Below are 25,396 nucleotides of genomic sequence, written 5' to 3' on the forward strand. Positions count from 1 at the left end.
TTTTATAATTTTTACATATTAATTTTAATATTTAAAAAGTTAATTTTAAGACGTTAATAGCAAATTCCAAGACTTAAGTTGTGCAAGTTTTAATATTAATTTTAATGTTTGAGCATCATACTTTAAAGTTCAAATATTATAATGGTAATTTTAAATCTTATAATTGGTGTTTTAAGTCTTCGAATGTCTTTAAAATCTTTAATTTTCCCTTTTAAGTTTTGTAATTGACCTTTAAAATCTTAAAATTGTAAAATATCATGATTTAAAATGTCAATTCCAAATCATTAAAATTAGTCATTTAAATCCTGAAATTATATAATTGAGCCGGCCTAGGACACATCTCACGAATGAGACGATCTCACTTAATATTAAAAATGTTTTAAAACTATCAATTTTAGATGGTTCAATTATAAACATTAAATTTGCAATTTTACTTAAAAATTTCAACTCTAGGCGTACCTGAATTTCTTTTATTTTTTTTTAAAACATACTATCTCCGTTTCTTAATGAAATTCCCATAAAGAATGTTCACGGGAATTAAAAAAAATAGAATATTAGATAGTGGAGATATTATTTTATTGAATAATAAATTTATGGAGGAAAAATAGAGACCACAAATATTAAAAAATAATTAAAAGAAAGTCAATAAAAAATATATGGGGACCACAACTAATTAAAAAATGTAGTTTTTATAAAGTTAGTGGGAAACATGTGGTGACCATAATAAATATAAAAATGTTAAAATGGAGTTAGTGGAAGATACGTGGGAACTATAAATATTATTAAAATATTAAAATGAGGATGGATAAGATTATTTTTGTCTAAAATTTGTGATATAAATGAAAAGTTTCCATATGAAAATAACAAATAAAACACTGCAAAATGAAAAATGAAAACTTTTTAAGGAAAATTTTTAAATAAAACTTTTCACAAGTTAGGATTTTCCAATGGAGTAGAAAATAAATATGTCGTTTTTAGAATTTTTTCTTCGCAACTTATGGGCGGCAAATCCAAACATTTTACTCGACCAAAGACCACATTCGATAAACGGGTGAAACCCACCCACCCACCCGTTTTCCCCTTCTAAGAACCCAGCTACAGATTTGCTGAAGAAGGGATCTTTATCTGGAAAGAATGGGAAGACAATGATGATTTTGATTGTGAGTTTGTGGGTGATTAAAATTTATGTTCTTGTCAATAAAATTGTACCTGATTCTTACATGGTAGACTATTTCATCACTTTTCCTTTTTTCCGTATTCATCTTTTCTTTTTGCACACAATATCTGATCTCTTTTGATGAAAAAGATTTGGATTTGAATGTTACAGGATGAAATTTTCCACATTCCACAAGTTCAACGATACTGTAAAGGCAATTTCAAGAGTTGGGATCCTATCATAGTATGTGTATTTTTCACCCATTTTTTATGTAATGGATTATCAAAGTTTTGATTTTTATTGCTTTCTGCCTTGAATTGCCCCTTTTTTGAATTTAATGATTTGGGTTTTATTGACTAGGAAATGTTGTTTCATAATATAGCACTTTTGTGTTTGAATAAGGTGATGTAACTGATGTTATTAGCTATAATGTATGGAATTTGAGTTTACCATTTGTTGCTTTTTGGGATGGTAATGTGCCATATTTCCATAGGCAAAGATTTATATCTTTGGTTTCTGATTATAATGGATTATACTAAAATGACTCATTAAATCATATACACTTTTTATTTTGCGTAAAGTTGTAGATGATGTGTGCTGCTAAAGGTCAATTAAAAATGACCTATTTGTTACCAATCACTAAGGTAAGGTTGCGGGACATCCGGTCCTCAAAACTACGCCCTAGGTGGGAGTCATTTTTAATGACACTGGGGTAATGAATTGTTTTTTGTTGTTGCCTTTTGGGATGCTAGTTTATGATGTTCTTCTTGTGTTGGAAAAGTGAAATGATGAATTTGGGAAGAAAGTTAGCTAACATCCAATATACATCAATTTCCAAATTGTTATAGTTTTACAAAAATAGTATTTCATGGAGATGATTTGGAAGTAAACAAAAAAAGATAGAAATGTTATAGGTTTTTGCTTATTTGTATGAGTTGTTGACAAATATCCAAATAAATTTCGTTTAGGATTGGATAGCTTGCCAAAATTTATAGAAATATATGCTATACCTTATAGCAGATTTATCATATACTCTGTACTCTTGTTAGGTACTACTATGGGTCTATCTTCCCCAACATTCAAAACATAAATAAAACTAAACAAAACCGCAGTGAAAATGTGAGAAGATAAATAGTGGTGAACTGAACTGAAATTATTAGAGTTGATTTTAACTTCACAATTTAGTTCTAATGAGTTGTGGAGTATAAGTCGGTTTTCCATATGTTATACCACTTATTGCTCTTGTAGTTCCTGGAGAATCCTTCTTAAAACTGAGCTGGATTAAATAATATTGTAGAACCGGAGTTAATCAAACCATTCTCTTGTTTTTTTAGAATGATGTTGTCTAACTACCCAAAGTTGTGTCTAGCCCAAAAACTTTGCCGTTTCCACATTTTTGGTAGCTACAACAAACAATGAGACAACTCTTTGATCAAGTGGGATTAGTTATTTGGAGTTTGAGTGCAAGATTAAACAAAAGTTGGCGTTTATTTGGTAATTCAATACCTTTGCAGGTACTATCTTTCACTTGCCTATGTTGCTTCTTTGTAACCCGTCATGCTATTTCTGCAAAAGATCTCAAAATTTTCTGATCTATGTTCTACTGCAATCCTTCGCTAAGTCAATGGTGCGTTTGCTGTTATGTGCAGCATTTTGATAAATGAGATTATAAAACATTTAAAACCAGCACTTGACAGAAGAAAAGCGACACTTTGCACTATTATTCTTTCATTATACCCTCTTCATTGGCTCTTTACTTATATTTACTACACTAAGTTGCCTCTCTGATCGTTCTCCTTGCTATGTACCTAGCCTCCCTAAGGACAGTGTCAAATATGTTTTGTGTTACTTTCTTAACACAACTAATTAAAACCTTGTTTACTTCAATTAATGCAGCTGGGTGCATTGGCTGTATGCACCCGACAAACCAATGTCATATGGATGGTTTTTGTTGCATGTGAGGGTGTAATTGATATGCTTCTAATCAGTAGCTCAAGTGTTCAAAAATCTAATCTGTGTCGTGGTGATAAGGACGGGGTAATTCTCAAACATGTTTTTACTGCAAATCCAGGAGCAAGAAGGCGAAAGCGCCCAAGAAATTCCCAGGCCTGAAATCACTGGTGGGAAAAAATTGCTGTTGCACGATCTCATGTTTCAGGTGACTTACGAGTCTTTATTCAGTTTTCCAACTAATCGTCTACTGTCTTTCTTTTGTGACTTAGACTAGCTATATATAGGAAAAAATGATGTAGCTTGTGTATGTCTGGACAAATAGGAGAAACTGACTAGTGTGGCATATTACAGAGTTAAGAAAACTGTTGTTAAAGTGTGATTGTGAACCATGTGTGCCTAGTCTCAAACATACCTCAGCCCATGGTTCAGTACAAGCTGATGAAGATGCACCTCAATATCACTCAACTCAAAAGGATGAAGATCACACAAAGAATCAAGGAGATCATACAGAGAACAACACAGCAAATCCACAAACATTTCAGAATGAAGATCAAAATGCTCAGAAAGAACAGAATACAGCAGCAGCAGCAACAGTTCAGAACAGCAGTACACCCGCTGACCAGCTCACCTTGCAGCATGACCAGAGCCGTGACCAGGGAGATCTGGACCTGCACAATCAGGGGGACGTCATCTCTATACATGGACCTAGCCATAAAGGTCCAAGAGCCCTGCTGGTAGTTCACACAGTTACCTAGAACACAAGCACAAGGGAACCCAGTCGCTGAACAGAACAGTGCTGACCAGCCTTAGCTTCTGACTTGGTTTTCTGTTTCAGTTTTGTTTTTAAATACATGATGTAACGCACGTGATGATTTTAGCCGTTAGCTAGTTAGAAGCCTATAAATATAGGTTGCCTCTCATGTACATGGATTCAGTTTAGTGATTAATAATAATCATTCTTCATTTTTTTCCAAGTTGAGAAATTCCTCCCTTTGTTCCCTTTGTGTATGCATTTGTCATTAATCCTCAGCCTTCCAAGAAAGTTTGGAACATTTTCTACACTCTAATTCTGGAACAATTTAGAGTGTCATCTTTCCTATATTGAGTGGAACTCAAGGAGAGGTGTGTGGAGTCATTTTTCGTTGGTGAGTGAAGCCAAGACAGAGGGTGACTAAGGCTGGCCTGAAAACCAAGAATTGGTTTCTTGGGTTGATTGGTGGTGGTATTGTGTGAATTGGAGTCAATCATCCTTCCTGTAATTGAGAGGACTGATTGTGTGCAAGGTTGAGAGTCCGGAGGATCCAATCTTGGTGCAGATTGACAGTACGAAAAAGTATTGGGAAGTCGACACCATTACATTGCCACAAGTCCACTAAACAAGAGCAAGTTCACTAACAGCCCGTTTGGTAATCGGTATTATTTCCCATTGATGCTTGGCAAATGCTAACTTCTTGTGCTCTGATTATGTAGGTTTGCTTGATGAAGTTCAGTGTATTAATGTACAATCATGGCATATAAAATGGGAGCTTGTTATTTCATCTAGCCCCTTTATCTTTGCTGGAACGGAAGTGTTGTTCTCGGTACTACCGTCTTGTTTTGTTTGTATTTGCCTTAAATTTTCCCTATTCTATCTTGATTTTTATGTCGCCATTATACTCTTCTACTTCTCTTATTTGGGTATGCATCGTATTTTGTCTCATCGTTGTGTACTTGTGTTGCATGTGCGAAGGAAGCTCATGCCGTATCACCTCATTCTGCACAAATAATGTATGTTGCAATGGCTTCTCCATTATTCTGCGCTCCGTTCCATTTCACTTTTGCCTATGTCGCTGCTGTGCTGCAATCTATTTGGAACCATAGGCCACTAAGCGTTGTTCTAGGATGTCTGGCCTTTGCTGCTGGGATACTTTCTGTGCATTTTTTCAGGTGTGCATAGAAAATCCGATCTTATATTCCTGGTAGATGCAATTAATTAATGGCTATGATATATGTTTTATTACATTTAGATAGTTGCGGATCAGTTGTCTTTTGTGTTCGCATATTGGGTGTTTGGCAAATGACGTTTTTATTGATTTTGTTTGTTATTTTTTGGCTTTTGGCTTTGTTTGGTCGAACAACTAAAAAAAATGTTAGGTTAATATCGTTTAAGTTGTTGAAAAGTTGGTTTTTAAGCCGAAACGAAAAGGCTATAGCTTTTTCGTTGCCTTTTGGCTTTTTGACCCACTTTTTTTTTTTTTATAAAAAACTAGTAAGTCAACAACCAATGACTAATTTTTTACCAAATATCTCCGTAACATTTAACTTAAATAGCTGGCTTATTAGCTAGCAAATCAGTCAATACATTCAGGTAGCCAAACTAGCCAACAACTTACGCAAAAGTTTCTGGCCAACAGTATAGCAAAAGCTTCAATCAACAACAAACAACCATTATTTCCAAATGGAGTTTGTGTAAAAATGGCTAAAACGTTCCTGCTGCTTTTCCCTTGTAATTTCATGTGCACTCCGTTGTGTTCTCCGATGGTGTGAAAGATTGTCAGCGGTGGAACCGACAATCAGTAATTGCGATGACTTGCCATTAGTTATGACTTATGACGAATCTACTGTGGCTCTTAAACCTGCATCGTCTAATGCCATTATATCGCCCTCACACTACGTGATTTCTAATCACGAGTCATGAACGTCAGATGAGTATTCCTGTGATCAAGCTAAATTCGACTTATTGCTAGCTATGTTTCCTAGAGCTGATCGATTTTGTTGAATGCTGCAGTATAGCACACCCCTATCTTGTGGCTGTCAATTGGCACTACACATTTTACGTCCGGCATAGAATCATCAACACGCATCAGTTGATGTAATATCTCCTAGCTCCGCTCTATATTTATTCATGGCTATCAATCGTGCATTCTAGGTCAGTTATGAGCCATCCATATCATAGCTTGTGTTCCGTCTTTCACACTGTATAAATTTCTTCATCCCTCTCTACGCATTCTGTTATCAGGAAAAACCCGATCCAGAATCTGGGTGTTGACCTATTTTTTGGCTTGCACTGCAGTCCTTATGCCTGCACCATTGATCGAGTATAGATACTACACGATAACTGGAATCGATGACACTAGAAAATGGCTATTGTTGGTGATTCTATATATGGCGATTAATAGCTTTACCATGTGTATGTGCTTGTTTCGGCCGTCTGATTGGAGCCATGAATCTGGTGTTCAGAGGTTTATATGGTAGATTTTATTAGACTACATTACAATTGATCTCTATAGTATTTTGTATACCGTGTTACCATTGGATTACGATCACAATATTTAATCAAAATTATGAGATCTCGAGCATGGGTTGGCCTGGTTGAAGATTTTTTGTTTCACTCTTCTGATAGTAGTTTTATTCTCATTAGTCACCACCTATAAGAAGAATCAATTTCGTCTAATTCTTTTTGCGTGTAGAGAATTTTTAGCCTTACTCCGGGATAGAAAAATCGGAAATAGAAAAAGCGAAAAGAAAATTAATGATGGGAGTTTGGTGTTCTTACCCATTGGATTCTTACTATATCAATAATAGTCATGGGAACAAATTTATGATGGAAAAGGGTCAAGAAACTTTTAGGTAGGGGCATAAGAAGCACAAGAATTAGATGCTTCTTTTGTTTACCCTTTTTGGGGGGGATTGGTGTGGGGTAGAATTTATTTGCTTTCATTTAGTTTAAGTAGTCAATAATTGTTTAATAACTAATTATACTTGTATATTCATTTAATTTAAACTCAAAGGAAATGTGATATTAAAAGGTTGATCTTAGTATTTTTATACAAAAGTGTTTTATTAAGAATATATTAAAATCAAATAGAAAATGAGTATATTTTTCAATTTTACAGCTTATAATTTTTAGTACGTGTGAAAGAAAAAAGATGATAGCCTTTAGTTTTATCTCAAGGTAACTGAGGCTAAACTTGTCTAAATTATTTTCGATAATTAATTTTTTTTGCCTTTATAAAATATGTTAAAATAATTTAACTTCATATTAAGCTGGTCTCTATAAATACTATTTAAGTGTGGCCAATAATACAACAATGTTGCTCGCTTCTTTTCTTAAATTTTTGACAAATTTATTTATCAAGTGAGCTATTTGAAATGAAATTCTATGACCACCACAACCGTGTAACATGTTTGAATGTAAGAATTTAAGTTCTACCCATTACTTGGCCAGTCTAAAGATTTATTTTCTATAATTGAAATATTATGAAATTAACGTTTAGACTTGCGACTTGGAAATAATTTGACATAAATAATTGTAAATAACTACATCAAACCTGACTGTTGGATCGACCCAAACCGATCAAAATTGTAAATGATACAACTTAATGATGCTTTATACTCTTTATCCTATCACAAACATAAATTACTAGGTTATATTCTCCCAATGGTGTCCCATGTAGTAGCCTTAGCTTTTGGATTATCATCTTAAAAGGGTTATAATTTCTACCTTTTATGATTAATAAAATGTTACCCTATGATATTATGGAATAGAATTCTCAATAAGAGGAAAAGTATGGACAAAGGTGAAAGATTTGAGAATCAAATCCTTACCTTCTCAGTTCTCATACAAGGGAATTCTATACTTATTCTTCACCTTTCTTTGTGGTCTTGCTTTAAGAAGAAATCCTACCTCCAAAAGCCTACTCCATATAATCATATCTTGGGTTCAAATCCAAGTTCTGGGGTTGATTTTAAGGATGCCTACTCCCAACTAATTATATTTACTTTTATAAATCATAGATCATTATTTGTCTTTTAAAATTGGGTGAGTCCCAAATTTTAATATTCAACCAATTAAAAAAATTTCTTAGATAATTTGATGAAAAAAGTACTTTTAAGGAAAATTCTTATTGAAACTTACTTTCTATATTAACCATACAAGTTTTTAATATAAGGCATCTAAGCATGTTTTTATTTCACATATACTTCTAAGATTTCTCTGCATCCAAGCCTATAAAATATCAAAATTGACAAATCAGCACAAATATTAGGTTAAACATAAGCCTTATGAGTTTTGAATATTATATATAAACATATTACATTTCCATATTCTCAATATCTAGTTTTAATTATAGAAAAATAGTTGGAAAAAAAAAACAACTTTTTAAAATATATACTCCTTCATTCCACTCATTTCACTATATTTAGTGTAAAAAAATTTTACATACGTAATACGACAACTGTAATATGATAAATTAATTGGAATAGAGGAGATTTAGGAGTACAATAAAGACCTTTTAAAATCATAAAACTAAACAACTGCTCACTTTGCTCATATTTTTAGATTCCGTTTTGGCACTTATGTAACTAGGTTGTATTGTTCATTGGGTTGTATTATGGCGTGACTCGTGAGAGGGTGGCAAAGTTCCCAACATATGTAACTAGGTTGGGCTAAATATAGTATAGGACCACCATACCAAAACAACACTACTATTATTGTCAACTATAGAAATATAAAGGAGTACCATACACTAGTGTCTTAGTCCATACTCTATACACTTCATTTGAAGTGTAGTATATAGTTGATGTAATTTGGTTCTTATAGGTGCTTACAATTAGTTGCCATAAAAGATCTAGCATGCAACTATGCAATCACACTCAGCTTTTAATTGTGTTGATTCTTAATTAGGAATGATTAAATGGGCGGATGGTATGTCTTTCCGCATATCATACATATTCCTATCTAAAATTTACATATCCACCACCCATAGAATTAAGGTAGAATTTTTATACCCACATCTGCTCATATGGGTATGTATTCAAACTCTAATTTGCATCTATTATGACTAACTGGGTATACTCATTTATACATGCCTTACATTCTAGGTTGCACTAAAACGGACACGGACACGGGTACGGGAAAACGCCAACTTAAAAATGGCGGACACGGGGACACGAAAATGGTAATATAATAAATATATCAAATTAAAGATAATTTTACAATCTTTATTAATTTATTCCAGACAAAACCATTCAAACCCAAAAAATTCCCAGAAATACCCACATCAAATTTAGAAATCCCAGCTTTGCCAACAATTCATACTAAAATTCCCTTTCTAGAAAAAATTATCTCAAATTCCCCACAAAAATTAAGTGATTCTTATTCTTCCCCAAATTCTGTTCTTCTAACATCAAAACTACAAACTATTTTTTCTAGGAAAATATCAGAAGATTTTGAAGATTATTCAAAATCAGAAAAGGAAAAAAACCCAGAAAAAATAAAATTAAAATTGATTTCTTCTCCATTAAAGGGAATAAACCCAGAATTTACCAACAGATCAAGAAGAAAAAAGAAGGGATTAAGTAAGAGTTTATCTGACCTTGAATTTGAAGAACTTAAAGGGTTTATGGATTTGAGTTTTGTTTTTTCTAAAGAAGATATAGATTCAAGGTTGGTTTCAATCATTCCTGGGTTGCAAAAATTAGGAAAAAATGATGATAAAATTGAAAATAATGATAATAAATGTGGTAATAATTCATCAATATCAAGACCATATCTATCAGAAACATGGGAAGTAACGGAGAAGAAAAGAATGGAAAATAGTTTTTTTTTTTAAAAACGTGTCCTTGCCGTGTCCGCGTGTCCGGAAAAATATTAAAATATTGGACACTTCATTTGGCGTTTCGGACATGGATTTTCGCGTGTCCGTCGCGTGTCCGACATAGGACACGCCAGTTCAGGGACGTGTCCGTGTATTCCAGCTTACATTCACTCCATGTCTATGTTATATGTGCTTCACAATTGTAATTCCTTAAAATTTTAATTGTATATCTAATTTATTTTAAATCATACTATGTATTGAATAAAATTAATATACTTATTTTTTTAGAACTTTTTAAATAAATATATACAAAATTGATACAATAATGGTACATTGTAGATATGGAGCTAGTGGGTAAGTGGCGGGTCAAGTGGGTATGAGACAGGGCGAGTTAAAATAAAGGGTAAAATTTCATACCCACCACCTATCCACCACCTATGGCGGATAAGAGTTTTCATATCCCAACTCCAACCTATATAATTCACCCTTTGACATTAGACAAATCGTCATAAATTCGTGTGTACAAACACACATACGAGGAGATTTGAATACATGCAAACTTGACGAGTCATTTTCAAAACTATATTGTAATAAGAGTGGTCCGATTAGCAACAGGAAGAAGTATGTTTTAACACCATTAAAATCTACATGTTTAATCATGAGATCAAATGCTTAACAAGTCAGTTAGGTAGTACTCACTAAAAATAGGATACAAATATAGTAAGATTTTAAATGGGTAATCAACTCATGCTTTTTTAATGAATATTATTCATCAATTTATTTTATTTTACAAATTTTTCAAAATGCATAAAAAAAAAACATAATCAACTAAAATATTGTTCGATTCATTAATGTATACTTGCATTATATAAATTTTTAAAATTTTATTATACACATTTAAAAACATTTGATTTTAAAATAGTGCATTAATTAAATAGCATAATAACTGGAGATGCATATAGGGCTAAAAAATCGAAAAAGTATGAAATATACTTCCTCCGTTCCATGATACTTGCTACATTTTCTATTTTTGGCAATTTCATATTAGTTGCTATATTTCCGTTTTTAGTAATAAAATAATCATTTAAAGTTCTACCTACCCCTATTTTTATCCTACTCTATACTTTATACTTTATAATAAAATATATACTATACTCTATAAAGTAACCTAACAACCTATTTTTCCTTTTTCTTTTTCAATTAACAATAATAAAATACTATACTCTATAAAGTAAACAATCAGCTACAGTCAATCACTTTTCTTAATTCCCGTGCCCGTGCAAATGTAGCAACAATTATGGAACGGAGGAAGTATAATTTTTCCCACATTTTTGCTCAACTTGCATGATGCAGCTGTCTTACTCCTATCAATACTTTTGCATAGTTGTTATAGTCAAAATTTTGGAAATAACGATAATAGTGAATTTCTAAGTGCTAATATTTTGATTTCTACACAACGGGCCACATGCTAATCTAATCTACCCACCAAAATAGCTTTTTCCATAAATCATGTGGTAGACCCTAGAGAATTTTGGAAAATACTCCCTCGGTCCCAATAATTTTACCCTGTGGAGGTATTCAAAAAATGAGTAATTAAAGTGGTATATTTTGGGAACATATAAAAAAAATATATAGATTACAAGTTAAATATATGGATAAAAGTTTATTAAAAAATATAAGTTATAATCAAAAATAAAAATGAGACAAATTTAATAAAACAAATTAAAAAGTTGACGCAAATTTGATAGGAGGGAGGGAGTAGTCTTAACAATTCTAAGTTAAAAATTCGGTTTTTGAGAATCAATGCTAGAAAATTGTAATCCAATGAGAGGGCTATAACCTATGTATTGAAAGGATAAATGAGTTGAGTCGAGTTGGATAAAGACTAGAAATGTTAGACTCAACTTGGTTTCAAATTCTTGAATTTTAAGCTTGAGAAATTTTATTAAGGCTAGAAATCTTAGACTCGACTAGGTTTTCGATTGTTTATATATTTTATAAACAATATGTTAAATATGATGTTGATTAGTTTATTGCCTTTAAGCTTATTTGCAAGCTTTTAAGTTGAACCAACCTTTGTTGGGAATGGTTGATTTAAGTATTAAGCTGAGCTCCAATTTGGGTCGAGCTTGAAAGTTCTTGAGTCGATGCTTCTCATTTACACGACATAACTTAGATGATAATAATTATTTTTGTGAGATGTCGTCTTTTAAAATATGGTATCAAACAAGGAGCTTATTTCTTATAATTTGATTAGTTAGAATAGACCTTTTAATTTATATATAAATTGTGTCACTTTTATCATGAAACCGACTAATTCCACCATTTGTGTTCAGATAATACTACATCAATCGTCTTATGTTTAACTAAATCACTAAAAATATACGTAATTTAAGTTTTGTTAAAGTACAAGTTAAATTTTAATAAAATATATTCGAATTAGTTAGACTTAGTAAAAAAAACTATTATAAAAATATAACATTATTTTAAAAATGTTTAATTTAGCTAATTTATATATGTATATTTTATTTTATTATTATTATTTTTTAAAATAGGGGAGTGAAAGTAATAGTCTAATAGTCATAATTAATTAAAAACAGAAAAACAAAATACGATTAATTTTACAGTTAACCTTATCAGTTAGATTTGCAAGAATATAAAATAGAATTGAATATTATCTCAATTTTTTGAACATACATGACTTTTTCCTAAATAATCTGAATTCAATTCTTGCTAGCTAGCCTTTCGATCTACCTTATAAAATAAAATTGTATGAGAAATCAAACGTTTATAAGTTATCTTATTATATCCATGATTACTAATGAGCATTGGGATAAATTAGCTAGTGGAGTATTTGTTTTCATAGACTAAGGTATTAAAACAAAAGTTCGTCACGACTCATGAAGTAATCTTTAAATACTTTTTTTATTGGGATATGATTTAACTGCTTATTATTATACTTTTAGTATAAGTATACGAGTAATTATGATTCAAATATTGAACTAATGATGAAAAGGTCCAATATCATTACTTGCAATTTAGCCAAGTGGTACACAATGCCTTCACTAATTATGATGAAAATCTATCCTACCCTTTTGCTTCTGTTATTACTCGTCATTTTTTTTTTCAAAAAGATATGCAACTAAGATTTAAGAACGAGCAGATATGTCTAACTATGAGAAGTTGGTACGTTTTAATTCTTGACTTTTACTAGACTTGACATTTTAAATGTTTTCAAAGAGTTTGTTTATTTAATTTATGTATGATTTAAAAGTTGATCATATGATCGCCTTACATTAAATTATTTAATATATTCATAGAACTATTAATTTTGGTCTATATCTATATAAATCCTCTTACTTCTTTATTATCTTATAGAAAGTAAGCTGGAAGCAGTGATTTTTTATTTTTGACTTTTGATTTTTTTAGTTTGCCAAAAAAAAAACCAAAAAAAAGTTTGGGAGATGATTTCATTAACCAATACTTAATTTTATAAATATCTCTCTAAACAACAGAATTATCTAATGAGTTTAAAAACTAACACTTTCAACTGGTCTAACAATTCAATTAAAAAACATTGGACAACAACCTACAACCATTTTCTATACAACCCCGTAATCTTTTTCCTTTATAAAAAAACTCAATTATTTAAAATTATTATTTACATAATATTTTAAGCCACTTCTCAAGGCAAATTGGCTACGCTAGGCCACATCACTAGGCTAATGTTATAGGTACGTTTTTTGTTATTATTCTAATGTCTCTAATGAGCCCTAGATTAGTGGTTCCTTGGTCATGATCCTGGTTTATGATTGATTTTATATATAGTTTAAGTTAAACATTAATGGCTCACCTAACAATAATTTAATGGAGGAAGAGCTTCATCATTAACTTTTTGATTAATATGCAATTCTAAATTTTAATGTTAACATTCATGTTTAGTTTAGCTACACAAACTCTTCTACAATTATTTAATTTTATGGTCAAAAAGAAGTTTGCTTAATGCACATATGACACAACACAACAATTACCTATATATTTCTTTCTTACTTTGCAAATAATTTTAGTATAAAAATAACGTTCATATGCATTAGTTGATAAAGAAATTCGATGTACCGTTGAAAATTGATTCGAACACATTGATATTTTTGGGCATGTGTAAGGTGTCAAATCACATATGATCCTATAAATTAAGGGTTCTTACATATTAGTCGATATGGTTTACGTTACCTTTAACTTAGTCTAATTACTTGTTTGAAAAACCTATAATTATAAAAAAATATAAAATAAACGGATTCTTTAAAATTAATGTGTACTTCTGTACTGCACCTGTTAAAGACGAATGCATAGATTGAGGATAAGTGTGGCTATGTGTCTCCTCTAATCTATTGATTATCTTTGTGCAAATTGAAAAAGACGAATCAGAAAGAGTAAGATTTAGGGCATCCATTAGACCATTTCCATAATTTTTAAATTCCATCAAGTTAATCATGGTATAATCACTTGACTAATGGGGAGTATTAGCTAAGAGTAGCTAGGATATGCAAACTCAAGCATGACAAAGTGCAGCTTTTAGACGTGCGACAGAGTGCAATTTTCGGAATTTGCAATGATAGATGGGGTGGTTAAGAATATAGACGTTGGAACAAACAAAACCCAATGGCTCAAAGCTAATCAGAGGCAATTATGTTCATTGATTATTATATTTTCTAGTAACCCACTTATAATAATGAATGGAAAAATTCCAAATTATATAAAAATTAGTCCCACCAACTTAAATTATAAACTTAATTATAATCACAGTCATCAACTCAGTATCTCATATAAGTTATGTTATTGAGATGGAAAATCCGACATCGATAAATTAAAGACAATATGCACACTTTTTATATATTATTAGAGCCCTTTTTTTCCTTTGCTATATAGTCTTGGGATGATATATATTTCCTTGACTTTTGAAGTGTGTGCACTTCGTGTATGTTGGCATTCACAATAAATTTAGCCTAATTTAACATGTGATCTAGGGGAGAAAGATAGCGTACAAACCATACTTGTAACTTTTTCGAGGAGAGAGTAAAGTGGAAAATGCACACTCAAAAAATGTAAAATAAACTATCTATTTGTTTATAATTTTTATAATAAGAGTGTTTCAAACTCGATTTACTTCATTTTTTATAAATATAATATTGTTAAAAATATATTTTTTTAACGTGCCATTTTAATAAGTTGCAAATTTATAATGACAAAGAATGTATATTCATTGATCACCAAAAGTGAGAGAGAGAAAAATAGGGCATGCATAGTGATTGGGGATATAATAACCATAGGATTCTCATTTCTCACCATATTATTTGTAAATTGTAATCAAAAAAAGATATCGAGTCTAAAGTCTAACCAACAATATTTGACCAAGAAATAGTCGATAATGTCCTTTTTGTCATATCCCTATTCCTAGTAATCGCATTGTCTTGGAAACATCTGTACCCCATGTTCTATACTCATTTACCATTTTTTATGTCTCACTTTTCTTTTAGTACCCACCATTATCTCAACTACTCCTATATCCCATTTCCTTGTAAACATATGGAAGTGATATAATTGGTAATACTATTTTTTAGTTACAATGTTACGAATTGAATTCAAGACTTTGTACGAAAAAGGCGATACTTATAGAAAAAACTTAATTTTTTAAATGGAGACTATTAGTTAAGGTGTTTAATAATGTGTTGTTTCAATTTAGACATATTGATCTGCTTAACATGATAACATCAAAGAAAAGAAATTACTCTTTCGCGTAAAGTCCTCATAAACAGCAAACATTGGAGCTTGCAGTGGCAGTGCCAAAAATTTTAATATAGAAGTAAAGAGATTCAAACCTCTAACCAATCTTATAAAACAAAACACGCCTTATGTAGTTTAAATTAATCAAATATATATCTATTTTCTTTAAAAAACCGGGTCAATTTTTTTAGGTTTTTATATGAGTTCATTTAAATCTACTAAAATCACACTAAAACTGCCCCTAGAGTGAGATGTGTGATGGATAGAATTGTAATAGCTTATAGTGTAAAATTTAATTAGTTCATTGTTTACACACATTTCTCTTATATTTAGTTGGTATGAAATAGATATCATGTAGTGGTTATGAAAATTTTTGGCGGGGATGGGAATAAGGGAGGAGGAACTTGCACCTATTTGTCCATTTTGCTTCACCTACTCGACTCAATAAACTCTTAAATACATATTATGGGGGCTTAAATATGATGGTGAGTGAGGGTTAAGTGAGTATCAACACTCAATATGATGCATTATATATATTGAAGGCTCAAAGCTACATTGTCGTGTATTTTACTTATGTGTTGTTGCCTGTGGGTGTTGGGCTAGAAGATTAAGCTTAATTTATGGAAGCTCGGACGACCTAGAATGATTGCAAGTCATTGTCTGCGCGCTGAGCCGCTGACAGTAACTTGCCCAAGCAAATTAATTACTTACAAAATCTCATTAATAATCATCTTCTCGTCATTATTTTAATTTTGAGTAACGACTATAATAAGGATGACAAACAAAAGGAAGTAAAAGTAGTACTACATATTATTGTTGTACTTGTACATGTATTGTTCAATTTAATAAGTTAGTTTTACTTTCATATTTTCCTATTTTTCGGATTTGGTGAAATTAATTCAATTTAGCAATGTATTCTAAATTATACAATTATAATTTATAAGAACTACTTTTTCCGTTTCAATTTAACTACAATATTTATTTTATCATACAGTCTAATGTACTAATTTGATCCTTAATATAAAAATACAAATAATAAATTTTAAGAGAGACGAAAAGAGTATTATTTTTTGAATAAGAAGGCTAGAAAGTTGAACAATGACTTGTCACAATCTATATTCCCCTTTTTAATGCTTGGTTTGGGTGGAGGTTTGTGCAAAAGAAATAAAGCCAAAATATAACAAAAATTCTGATTCTTTGATACCCCATTCTTCCGCCACTCGATCCATGCACAAAGGAATAAAGCTACTAAACATGAAGGGGCTCACATGAAAACGGTTTCATTCTTCTTGCGTTCCAAATTAATTACAATATTGTCAAAAATGACACTATTTATTCATCACTTTTAATTTGTGATTAGTTTTTAATTTATAGGTTAAAATATAGTCAAGTGAAATCTTTTTTGATTCATCTCATTGTAAATATTATTAATATTAAATTTTTCTAATTTTGTGAAAATAAAAAATTGAGTTAGACAATAAGATAAAAAAATAATTAAGTAAATAATTAAAATAAGTGATTAAGATGAAAAAAATTAAATTACATAAAGACATTAAAGAAGAATGTGATCATTGCCAAATAAATAACGAAAGATCAATAAGCGAATTAATTGATACTAATTAAAACTATGAAGTATTTCATAATAAAAAATGATGAGTAATAAATTATGGACTTTCTAATTCTTTGATTAAAGAGGTTAAACAAGTTCTAGATTCTCTTATTTTTTTTCTAGGAAATTAATCTCATTACGGAGTGGTTTTGGTTTAGTGGCCATTAAAAACTCATTTCTTGTGAAAAATCGTAATTATTTCAATTAATATATAATTCTTACAAATGGAATATCATTTTTACATTAATATTTTAAAACCAATTTTATAATTAACTGTGGGGTTCAAAAAGGTATATATCATTATTGACAAGTTAATCGATAACAAATATATATATTGTTAAAATAATTTAGAAAAATCTAGGATTTTAATTAAACATAAAAAATATCTAAACTAAATCACTAAAAAAAATAAAAATATCTAAGATAATATAATAGAAGTTCCTAGAAAAAGTAATTAAAAAATAAAAATATTTAAGATATTTTAGTAAGCTTGTAACTAAACTCATCACTATAAATACCCATTGATGTAATCAATTTTAGGCAATGAATAAGAATAACCATTTTACATATTCACTCATCTTCCTCTCCAAATAAATCAATTCACTATTTTTCTAACTAAATTTTCCTACATATATTACGTTATTTAATGTTATATTTGTACAAGAGAAAATAGAAAAAATAAATGGATAATAAAAACTAATTAAATTTCTTATTTGTTAAAAAAAATAAATGTAGGTTTAGTTGGAAGAATCTAAATTATTATTTGGAGAGAATAGAGCACCAATCATTCAATGAAATACAGCTTCTAAATACTTCTATATGTTGAGCAAACAACACACATCATCTTAATGATTGTTAAGAAACTCAATTAATTAGTATTAACAAGAGTAATTAAAAAATGGGCCATGCATGTGACTCATTCTTATGTACTTAGTAGTATAATCCATTGACATACATGCCATGCCATGCCATGCAAATATGCAATGACTAGTCAATTATAGTTGAAAATAATTATACATTACCATATTATAATAATATTATCTATGCCCCTAATGGCTAATATATATCCTCAATTCTTTAATTTTTCTAATTAGCCTATTTATTTATTTTTCTATTGAAAGGGTTTAATTTGTTGTTTACTAACTAGTTGCTACCTACTACCCTAGTTGGCAATCCTATTTTATTTAACTTCCTATCATTTTTATTTATTTTGTTACATTTATTTTGTTAAGTGGTAACTTTTGAATGACAATGCAAAAATACGGGTGAGATAAAGTAAATATTTGTACTTAAGACTAAGTAGTAATTTAATTTAATTTTCAATAAATTTATTTTAGTGTTGACTATTTTTATGTTAGGGCTAGTTGTCCCACATTAAATATAAAAATGCAACGAATATACATAGTTTTTCTTATTATTTGTTGAATTAGTAAAATAACACGTCTTCTGTCACTATGAAAAAGCATTGTATAATTTAAAAACGGAAATTTTTTTAAGTGGTATAGTTGTAGACTCATAAAAATATGGAGAATATAATTAGCCAATTTGATATCTTTGAATAATGAAAGACATGGTAATTAAGGAAAGAGTAAAAGGCAATATTAATAAATGAATAGTGTATCTTAAAATTTTCCAATAGGAGTAGTTCGTAAAAGTACTCTGTACTCATAACTCATGAATACTCTTTTTGGTCTAAGAGCTACTTTAATTTCCTTGTCTATGTAAAAATGCTAAATTTTTTACTCCTATTTTCGTCACTTTTTTAATTTTGCAATATTTATTATGAAAATTTTTTTCTCACATTTTTTATCTCTTTTTTACTCTTTTTAATACAATTTGCAGACTTAATATCTCCACTATAAAAAAATATAATTATAGATGAACATAAATCAATTGCTTAACAGTCAGAAATCAGAAATAAAAAGGTAAAAAAATTGTTTGACAAATAACTATTAGTTGTTAATTATTAATATTTTTAGTTGATTGGTTTGTTCAATAAAAATATTAATTGTTTTTATTGATTTTTAAACTAATAAACGAAAAAACATAAATGAATTGGTCAGTCAACAGTAAAAAATGAGAAACACAAAGGCAGAGACAAGGTTTAAAACTCACACAATCCAGCAAAAACATGGGCATTGTGAGATAAATATTGCATACATATGAATTTGGAGCACAAGAAGACAGCCTGGAATATGTATCCAAACACAAACCCCACTCCTACTCTATTATTTCTAATTTGTCCCTCCTCTTTAACTTTTTTTCTTTTCTTTTTCCTTTTAATCCATCTTCATTCTCTTAATCTTTGTGATTTAAGAGTATTGATTAGCAACCAAAATAACCCTCAAAAAAATACTCGACTCATATTTTGTTTATCTTAATATGATAAATGTTTAATAAAAATTAAGTTTATTTAAAAATTATTTTAAACCTATAAAAATAAGTAGTACTTCTACTTTGCATAGAAGAATAATAATACTCAATTTTATTCTTCCTAGTAGTCTTAATTACTTTTTCATATTTATCGAGAATATCTTTAATTGTGTATAATATTAATAATTTTTACATTAAAACAAATAAAACACAATCTCACTTGAGTATACTTAACTATATTTAAAAAAAAAAGAATAAAAGTTATTTAAAAATTTGATCTAGCACCTAAAAAAAACTATAAGTTATCCTAATGGTTAAAAAATTTTCAATGCCCTCCCCGTCTTTCCCTACAAAAAGATGAATTCTCCCTTTTCTAGTATAGTAAAACATTCCTCAGTATTAATTGGAGATAAGAAAAAATTAATCATTCGCATAATAATATTGAAAAACTTGATATTAAACAATTGTCATAATAATAAATAGAAAAAACTTTCATCACTAAATTATCATATCCAGTGCATTTTATTTATAGAAAAACTTTCGTCGTTAAATCAAATCATAATACTCCTTTAATAAAAAAGGCGACCCAAAAAAATTTCGATTCCCATGTTCTTTCCTTTCCTTTTTTTTCTTCTCTCTTGCTTCACTTCCCTCCACTTCGGTTTTCTTTTCTTTTCTGCCACTGCTAACTCTAAGCATCTTTAGTCTTTACCTCTCCACTACTTTTGTTATCTTTCCCAATTTTTTTTTTTTCCATTTTTTCTTTACAAAAGTTCTTTGGGTTTCTTCTTTCCGTATTTCTTCTCTATATTCTCAGCTCACAACCTTGGGTATATATCTCTCCCTTTCTTAGCTTAACTGTATTTTCTCTCCATCTTATATACCCCCTTTTGTTCTATGCTTAGTTTAGCATTGATTGATCATAAAGTTTGTACCTTTTCTTCTCAATTACTAGTTTTTCACTTCAATTCTGCAAAAAATTGTTGATCTTCTATAAAATTTCTAACCTTTTCCTGGATTTTTAACCCAGAAAAGTAGAATTTGTAATTTCTTCAGATTTGTTTGTATAAGTAGAGTCCTTTCAATCATGTTACCTCCAATCCTTTCAAATTTTTCTGTAAAAAGAAGAAAAATCTAAAGTTTTCATTTTTGGTGTTCTTCAGAATTTGGGGTTTTTTTTTTTCGAATTTGTATTAATTCAATGGGAATATGTCAAGCGAAACCAATTGAAATCCCTGAAACCCAGTTTGAAACTGAGGTTGTTAATGGGGAAAATCAACCCATATCATCAAATACAGGAAGTGGGAAAACTCCAAAATTCCCATTTTATAGTCCAAGTCCATTACCAAGTGGTTTTAAGAATTCCCCTGCAAATTCTAGTGTTACATCAACTCCATTAAGGTTCTTTAAGCGCCCATCTCTCCCTCCTTCTCCAGCAAAGCACATTCGGGCTTTGTTGGCCCGAAGACATGGGTCTATTAAGCCTAATGAGGCCTCAATCCCTGAAGGGAGTGAATGTGATATTGGATTGGATAAGAATTTTGGGTTTTCAAAACAATTTTTTAATCATTATGAATTTGGGGAAGAAGTAGGAAGAGGACATTTTGGGTATACTTGTGCTGGTAAAGGGAAGAAAGGTAGCTTAAAGGGCCAAGATGTTGCTGTCAAAGTCATCCCCAAAGCAAAGGTTCTTTTCTTTTTGCTAATTATTTTGATTTATTTTAGTTTCTTGTGTAGTTTTATTAAGTCTTGTGTGTTTTTTGTCATATAGATTTGTATGTCAATGAGGTTTGGGTTAATTACTTGATCTGATTGCTGATTAGAAGTATTAATTTTGGGTATTTTAGATTCCCTTTTGCCTAAATAATTGTATAATTTTGCAAAGTGGCCTAGAATTCGTTTTTTTCGGTTTGCAATGTCTGATTATGATGAATTTTATTTGGATTCAATCCCCCTCTTTAGTTTGTTTGCTTAATTAGTTGGTATTGTCAAGGCTAGATGATGATGACTTTAACTACCCATTTGGTTGTTGGTATTAGACTGTGGGAATGGTGATGAAAATACTTCTATAATGTAATTTTGCTAGAAAGTTTACTTGACAATGTTTCATCCATTACCACTTGCGAATTTGGTATTCCGTATTTGGTAATGGAAAATTGTGTAGAATTACCATGGGTGTAACATAGCATATCTCGTCAAAATTAAAGAAAAACTCATCATAATCATCATTACCAAACGGGGCATAAGATCTAGATGGAAATTTCATTGTCATTTGACTTGTATAGTAGTTCAAAAGGTTCTGGTTATGCTATGTGATCTAAAACAAGGTGGCACTTCATTAGTTTATTGTTGGAATGGAGTTTTCACTGAGGTCAATAGTGTAGAGGGAGGGAGTCAGAGAAGGGCCCTGCTATGATGATATAATATCACTTTGTACCATTTGCACGAATACTTTACTGTTACCGTAACTTTAATACATGGGGCCGTAAGCCTGTTTAACCACTAATTGCTCATGAATTATGATTATTTGATTGCTTTTTTTGGGTAGTAGTGAAATTTGTCTCTTGAGAATAAGGTTGCTTAGGGGCTTGTGTAACGTGGTCTATTTGTCTTATTTACTGTTCGGTTTCTGGCAGATGACAACGGCTATTGCTATTGAGGATGTTAGAAGGGAAGTCAAGATATTAAGGGCACTTACGGGCCATAAGAATCTTGTGCAGTTCTATGAGGCTTATGAAGATGATGACAATGTTTATGTTGTGATGGAGTAAGTTACTACATTGTCTTTTACCTCTCCATATGATATAGAGATACACTCTTTTAGTATCTTTCTCTATTGGAGACCTTGCCATGTTCCACTCGTTCTTCGATGTAAGGACATAATTGAATATGACTTCATCAACACTATTACTTTTATGAGTTGATTTACGTTTGGATTTTGGTTTACTAGACCTTAAATGATGCTTGCTTTGCAGTGTTTTAATAATTGAATAGTCTAATTGTGAAATTTAACTTCTATTCGAGTGGAATATGCGAGGTGTTGGCTCTGATGCCAATGCTTATTGATATGGGCGTTTTTTGCATTACTCTTCTAGTCCAACTCATTCCATTAATTCTCTAAATCCTCTAGTTCTTATTAGCTATACGAAGTAATGACTAACGTCCTCTATTCTATATATGTAAAAATGTATAAACACCTCTACACCCCTATGAATCTTATTTTACACTCACATTGTCCTTCGTTTAATCTTGTAGATTGTGCTATGGTGGCGAATTGTTGGACCGGATACTTTCAAGGTATTGATGAACCAATAGACTTTCAACTTTGACTGAGAATTCAAACTTGTATTGTTGTATACTTGCATTAGTGGAAATTTAACGGCTGTTTTTCTATTTATGATTATTAGAGGTGGAAAGTACTCGGAAGAAGATGCAAAGGCTGTCATGGTCCAGATCTTAAGTGTGGTTGCCTATTGTCATCTTCAAGGTGTAGTTCATCGAGACCTCAAACCCGAGGTAATTGACTCACAATTCATACCCTTTATAAGTATGAAATAAAACATATCAACATGAACGATCGACATTACTTACCATATTGTTCATCCAGAATTTTCTTTTTACTACCAAAGACGACAATTCCCCTCTAAAGGCCATCGACTTTGGATTGTCAGACTATGTAAAGCCCGGTAAGTTCACTACATGGTGCGCTTTTTTGTTCGTACTGTGAATGTGCCCTTTATGCTTGTCTATGTTTGTGCAGATGACAGATTAAATGATATAGTGGGAAGTGCTTATTATGTAGCTCCTGAAGTTCTCCACAGAGCTTATGGGACCGAGGCAGACATGTGGAGCATTGGTGTAATTGCTTATATTCTTTTGTGTGGAAGCCGTCCCTTTTGGGCTCGTACAGAATCTGGAATCTTCCGGGCTGTCTTGAAGTCTGATCCTAGTTTCGATGAAGCTCCTTGGCCTACTTTATCACCAGAAGCAATTGACTTCGTGAAGAGATTGTTGAACAAGGATTACAGAAAAAGAATGACTGCTGCTCAGGCACTATGTAAGTCCTGGATAATTTAGTGTGGCGGTTTTTAATGGAAAATTTGATAATAATAATCCAACCTTTCAACCATTCGCGATAAATAATCCCAACTTTGGATTATTTTTTTATAAACCAACCTTTGCCCTTAGTTTGTTGTCAGCATACTAATAGGGTATGCTGATAGTAAACTAAGGGCAAAGGTTGAATTATCATAAAATAAAAGGTTATGCTGATAGCAAATTAAGGACAAAGGTTGAATTATTAAAAAATAATCTAAAGGTGAGATTATTCTCAACGGATGGGTGAAAGGTTGAATTATTAATATTAATTTTTCGTGGCTCGCTTTCATTTTCTTTTGTAGTTAAAGACTCGTACTTTCAAATACTAACTGTAGTCTTTAATACTTAATTTATTTAGGTCATCCATGGCTTTCGGGTTATCATCCGTACAACAAGATTCCTCAAGATATGATAGTTTACAGGCTTGTAAGAGCATATATATGCTCGTCTTCTCTTCGTAAAGCAGCTCTCGGGGTATGCTTATACACTCATTTCATTTTTGCTTGTTAGCGGAAATTTTGTATGGATGCACGTTGTGTAGCAAAATTCCTCGAGTTCCATTTGTTATAAACTAAGTATCACTACGTGCTGTGAACAGGCTCTTGCAAAGACATTAACAGTCCCTCAGCTAGCGTATTTGAAGGAGCAATTTCAGATGCTATGTCCAAGCAAAAACGGTTACATATCGATGCAAAATTTTAAGACGGTAAGCTGATAAGTTCCATGTGGTGATCACTTTAATTAATTTTCAAAAGCCTTTGTAACATTGATGTTATTTTTATAGGCGATATTGAGAAATGCAACGGATGCTATGAAAGATTCCCGAGTTATTGAATATGTGAACCTGGTTCGTGCTCTGCGTGTTTCTGTTATTTGTCAATGGCTTATTCTTGGAAGAACAAAATTACGTAAACCCGCTAATATGTTGTGCAGGTCAGCTCTATCCAGTACAGAAAGATGGATTTTGAAGAATTTTGTGCCGCGTCTATTAGCGTGCATCAACTAGAAGCAATGGATACCTGGGAGCAACATGCACGACGTGCGTATGAGCTGTTTGAGAAGGACGGAAATAGACCAATAATGATTGAAGAACTGGCCTCGGTAACAGAAACACGTGATTTTTTTTTTTTTTTTTTTTTTTTTTTTGCTATTTCTCTCTTGCACTTGTTTATATGTGATTTTTTCCCCACCAGGAACTTGGACTTAGTCCGTCTGTGCCCGTTCACGTGGTACTTCAAGATTGGATCAGACACTCGGATGGAAAGCTCAGTTTTCTCGGATTTGTCAGACTTCTGCACGGAGTCTCTTCTCGCACATTTCAGAAAGTGCAACCCGCTTAAAACCCTTTATACGGTGTGCCTTTCTAGTATTTCGTGGCCTCGTACCATCTTTGCTTAAGATGAAAGGTTCCTACTTTTGAAAAATCGGCCGGACGCAGAGGGTCATCTTTGCCGGCTTCTGCATGATTCAGTATTCAGTCTATTCCCTCTTCCTTTACTATTTAAAAACTATATAAAGGTTTCATGTAGGATAGTGTTTTCTGGTGCTGTAAGGCAGAAAAATGTACAGTTGAGATTTAGATTAGTGAACTGCTGGAAGTGAAAACCAATATTTTTGTTATAGTTTAGGTCCATCCTTTGTATGCATGCATAATTGAGGGAAACTGTCTATGATCACATCAGTAGCGAAAACCTACTGATCAATCCGAAAGAATTTGTGGCAGAAGATATGGGGATATTTATTTAGCCGGTAATCTTGATATAATGAGATTGTGGCTGCTGTATTTTGTTTGTGCTGATATATACATAAATTCTTGATGAATTGCCTCAATTTGATGAGATTGTGGGT

General features: G+C 31.3%; 1 protein-coding gene and 1 pseudogene across 1 annotated transcript; both read left to right on the forward strand.

Annotated features, from left to right (window-relative positions):
* The first annotated feature begins 1,055 nt into the window (after positions 1-1,055).
* Positions 1,056-6,612, forward strand: LOC130811115 (dol-P-Glc:Glc(2)Man(9)GlcNAc(2)-PP-Dol alpha-1,2-glucosyltransferase-like; annotated as a pseudogene).
* A 13,410-nt stretch (positions 6,613-20,022) lies between these two features.
* LOC130827535 (CDPK-related kinase 1-like) lies at positions 20,023-25,369 on the forward strand. The gene is made up of 11 exons (XM_057693276.1): positions 20,023-21,137; positions 22,087-22,217; positions 22,706-22,747; positions 22,858-22,966; positions 23,058-23,136; positions 23,211-23,507; positions 23,907-24,022; positions 24,147-24,254; positions 24,333-24,395; positions 24,482-24,649; positions 24,742-25,369. The coding sequence occupies exons 1-11, from the start codon at positions 20,652-20,654 to the stop codon at positions 24,886-24,888; spliced, it is 1,746 nt and encodes a 581-aa protein (XP_057549259.1). The 5' UTR covers positions 20,023-20,651; the 3' UTR covers positions 24,889-25,369.
* Positions 25,370-25,396: the final 27 nt, after the last annotated feature.

Source organism: Amaranthus tricolor, chromosome 1, assembly GCF_026212465.1.
Source record: "Amaranthus tricolor cultivar Red isolate AtriRed21 chromosome 1, ASM2621246v1, whole genome shotgun sequence".
Taxonomy (NCBI): domain Eukaryota; kingdom Viridiplantae; phylum Streptophyta; class Magnoliopsida; order Caryophyllales; family Amaranthaceae; genus Amaranthus; species Amaranthus tricolor.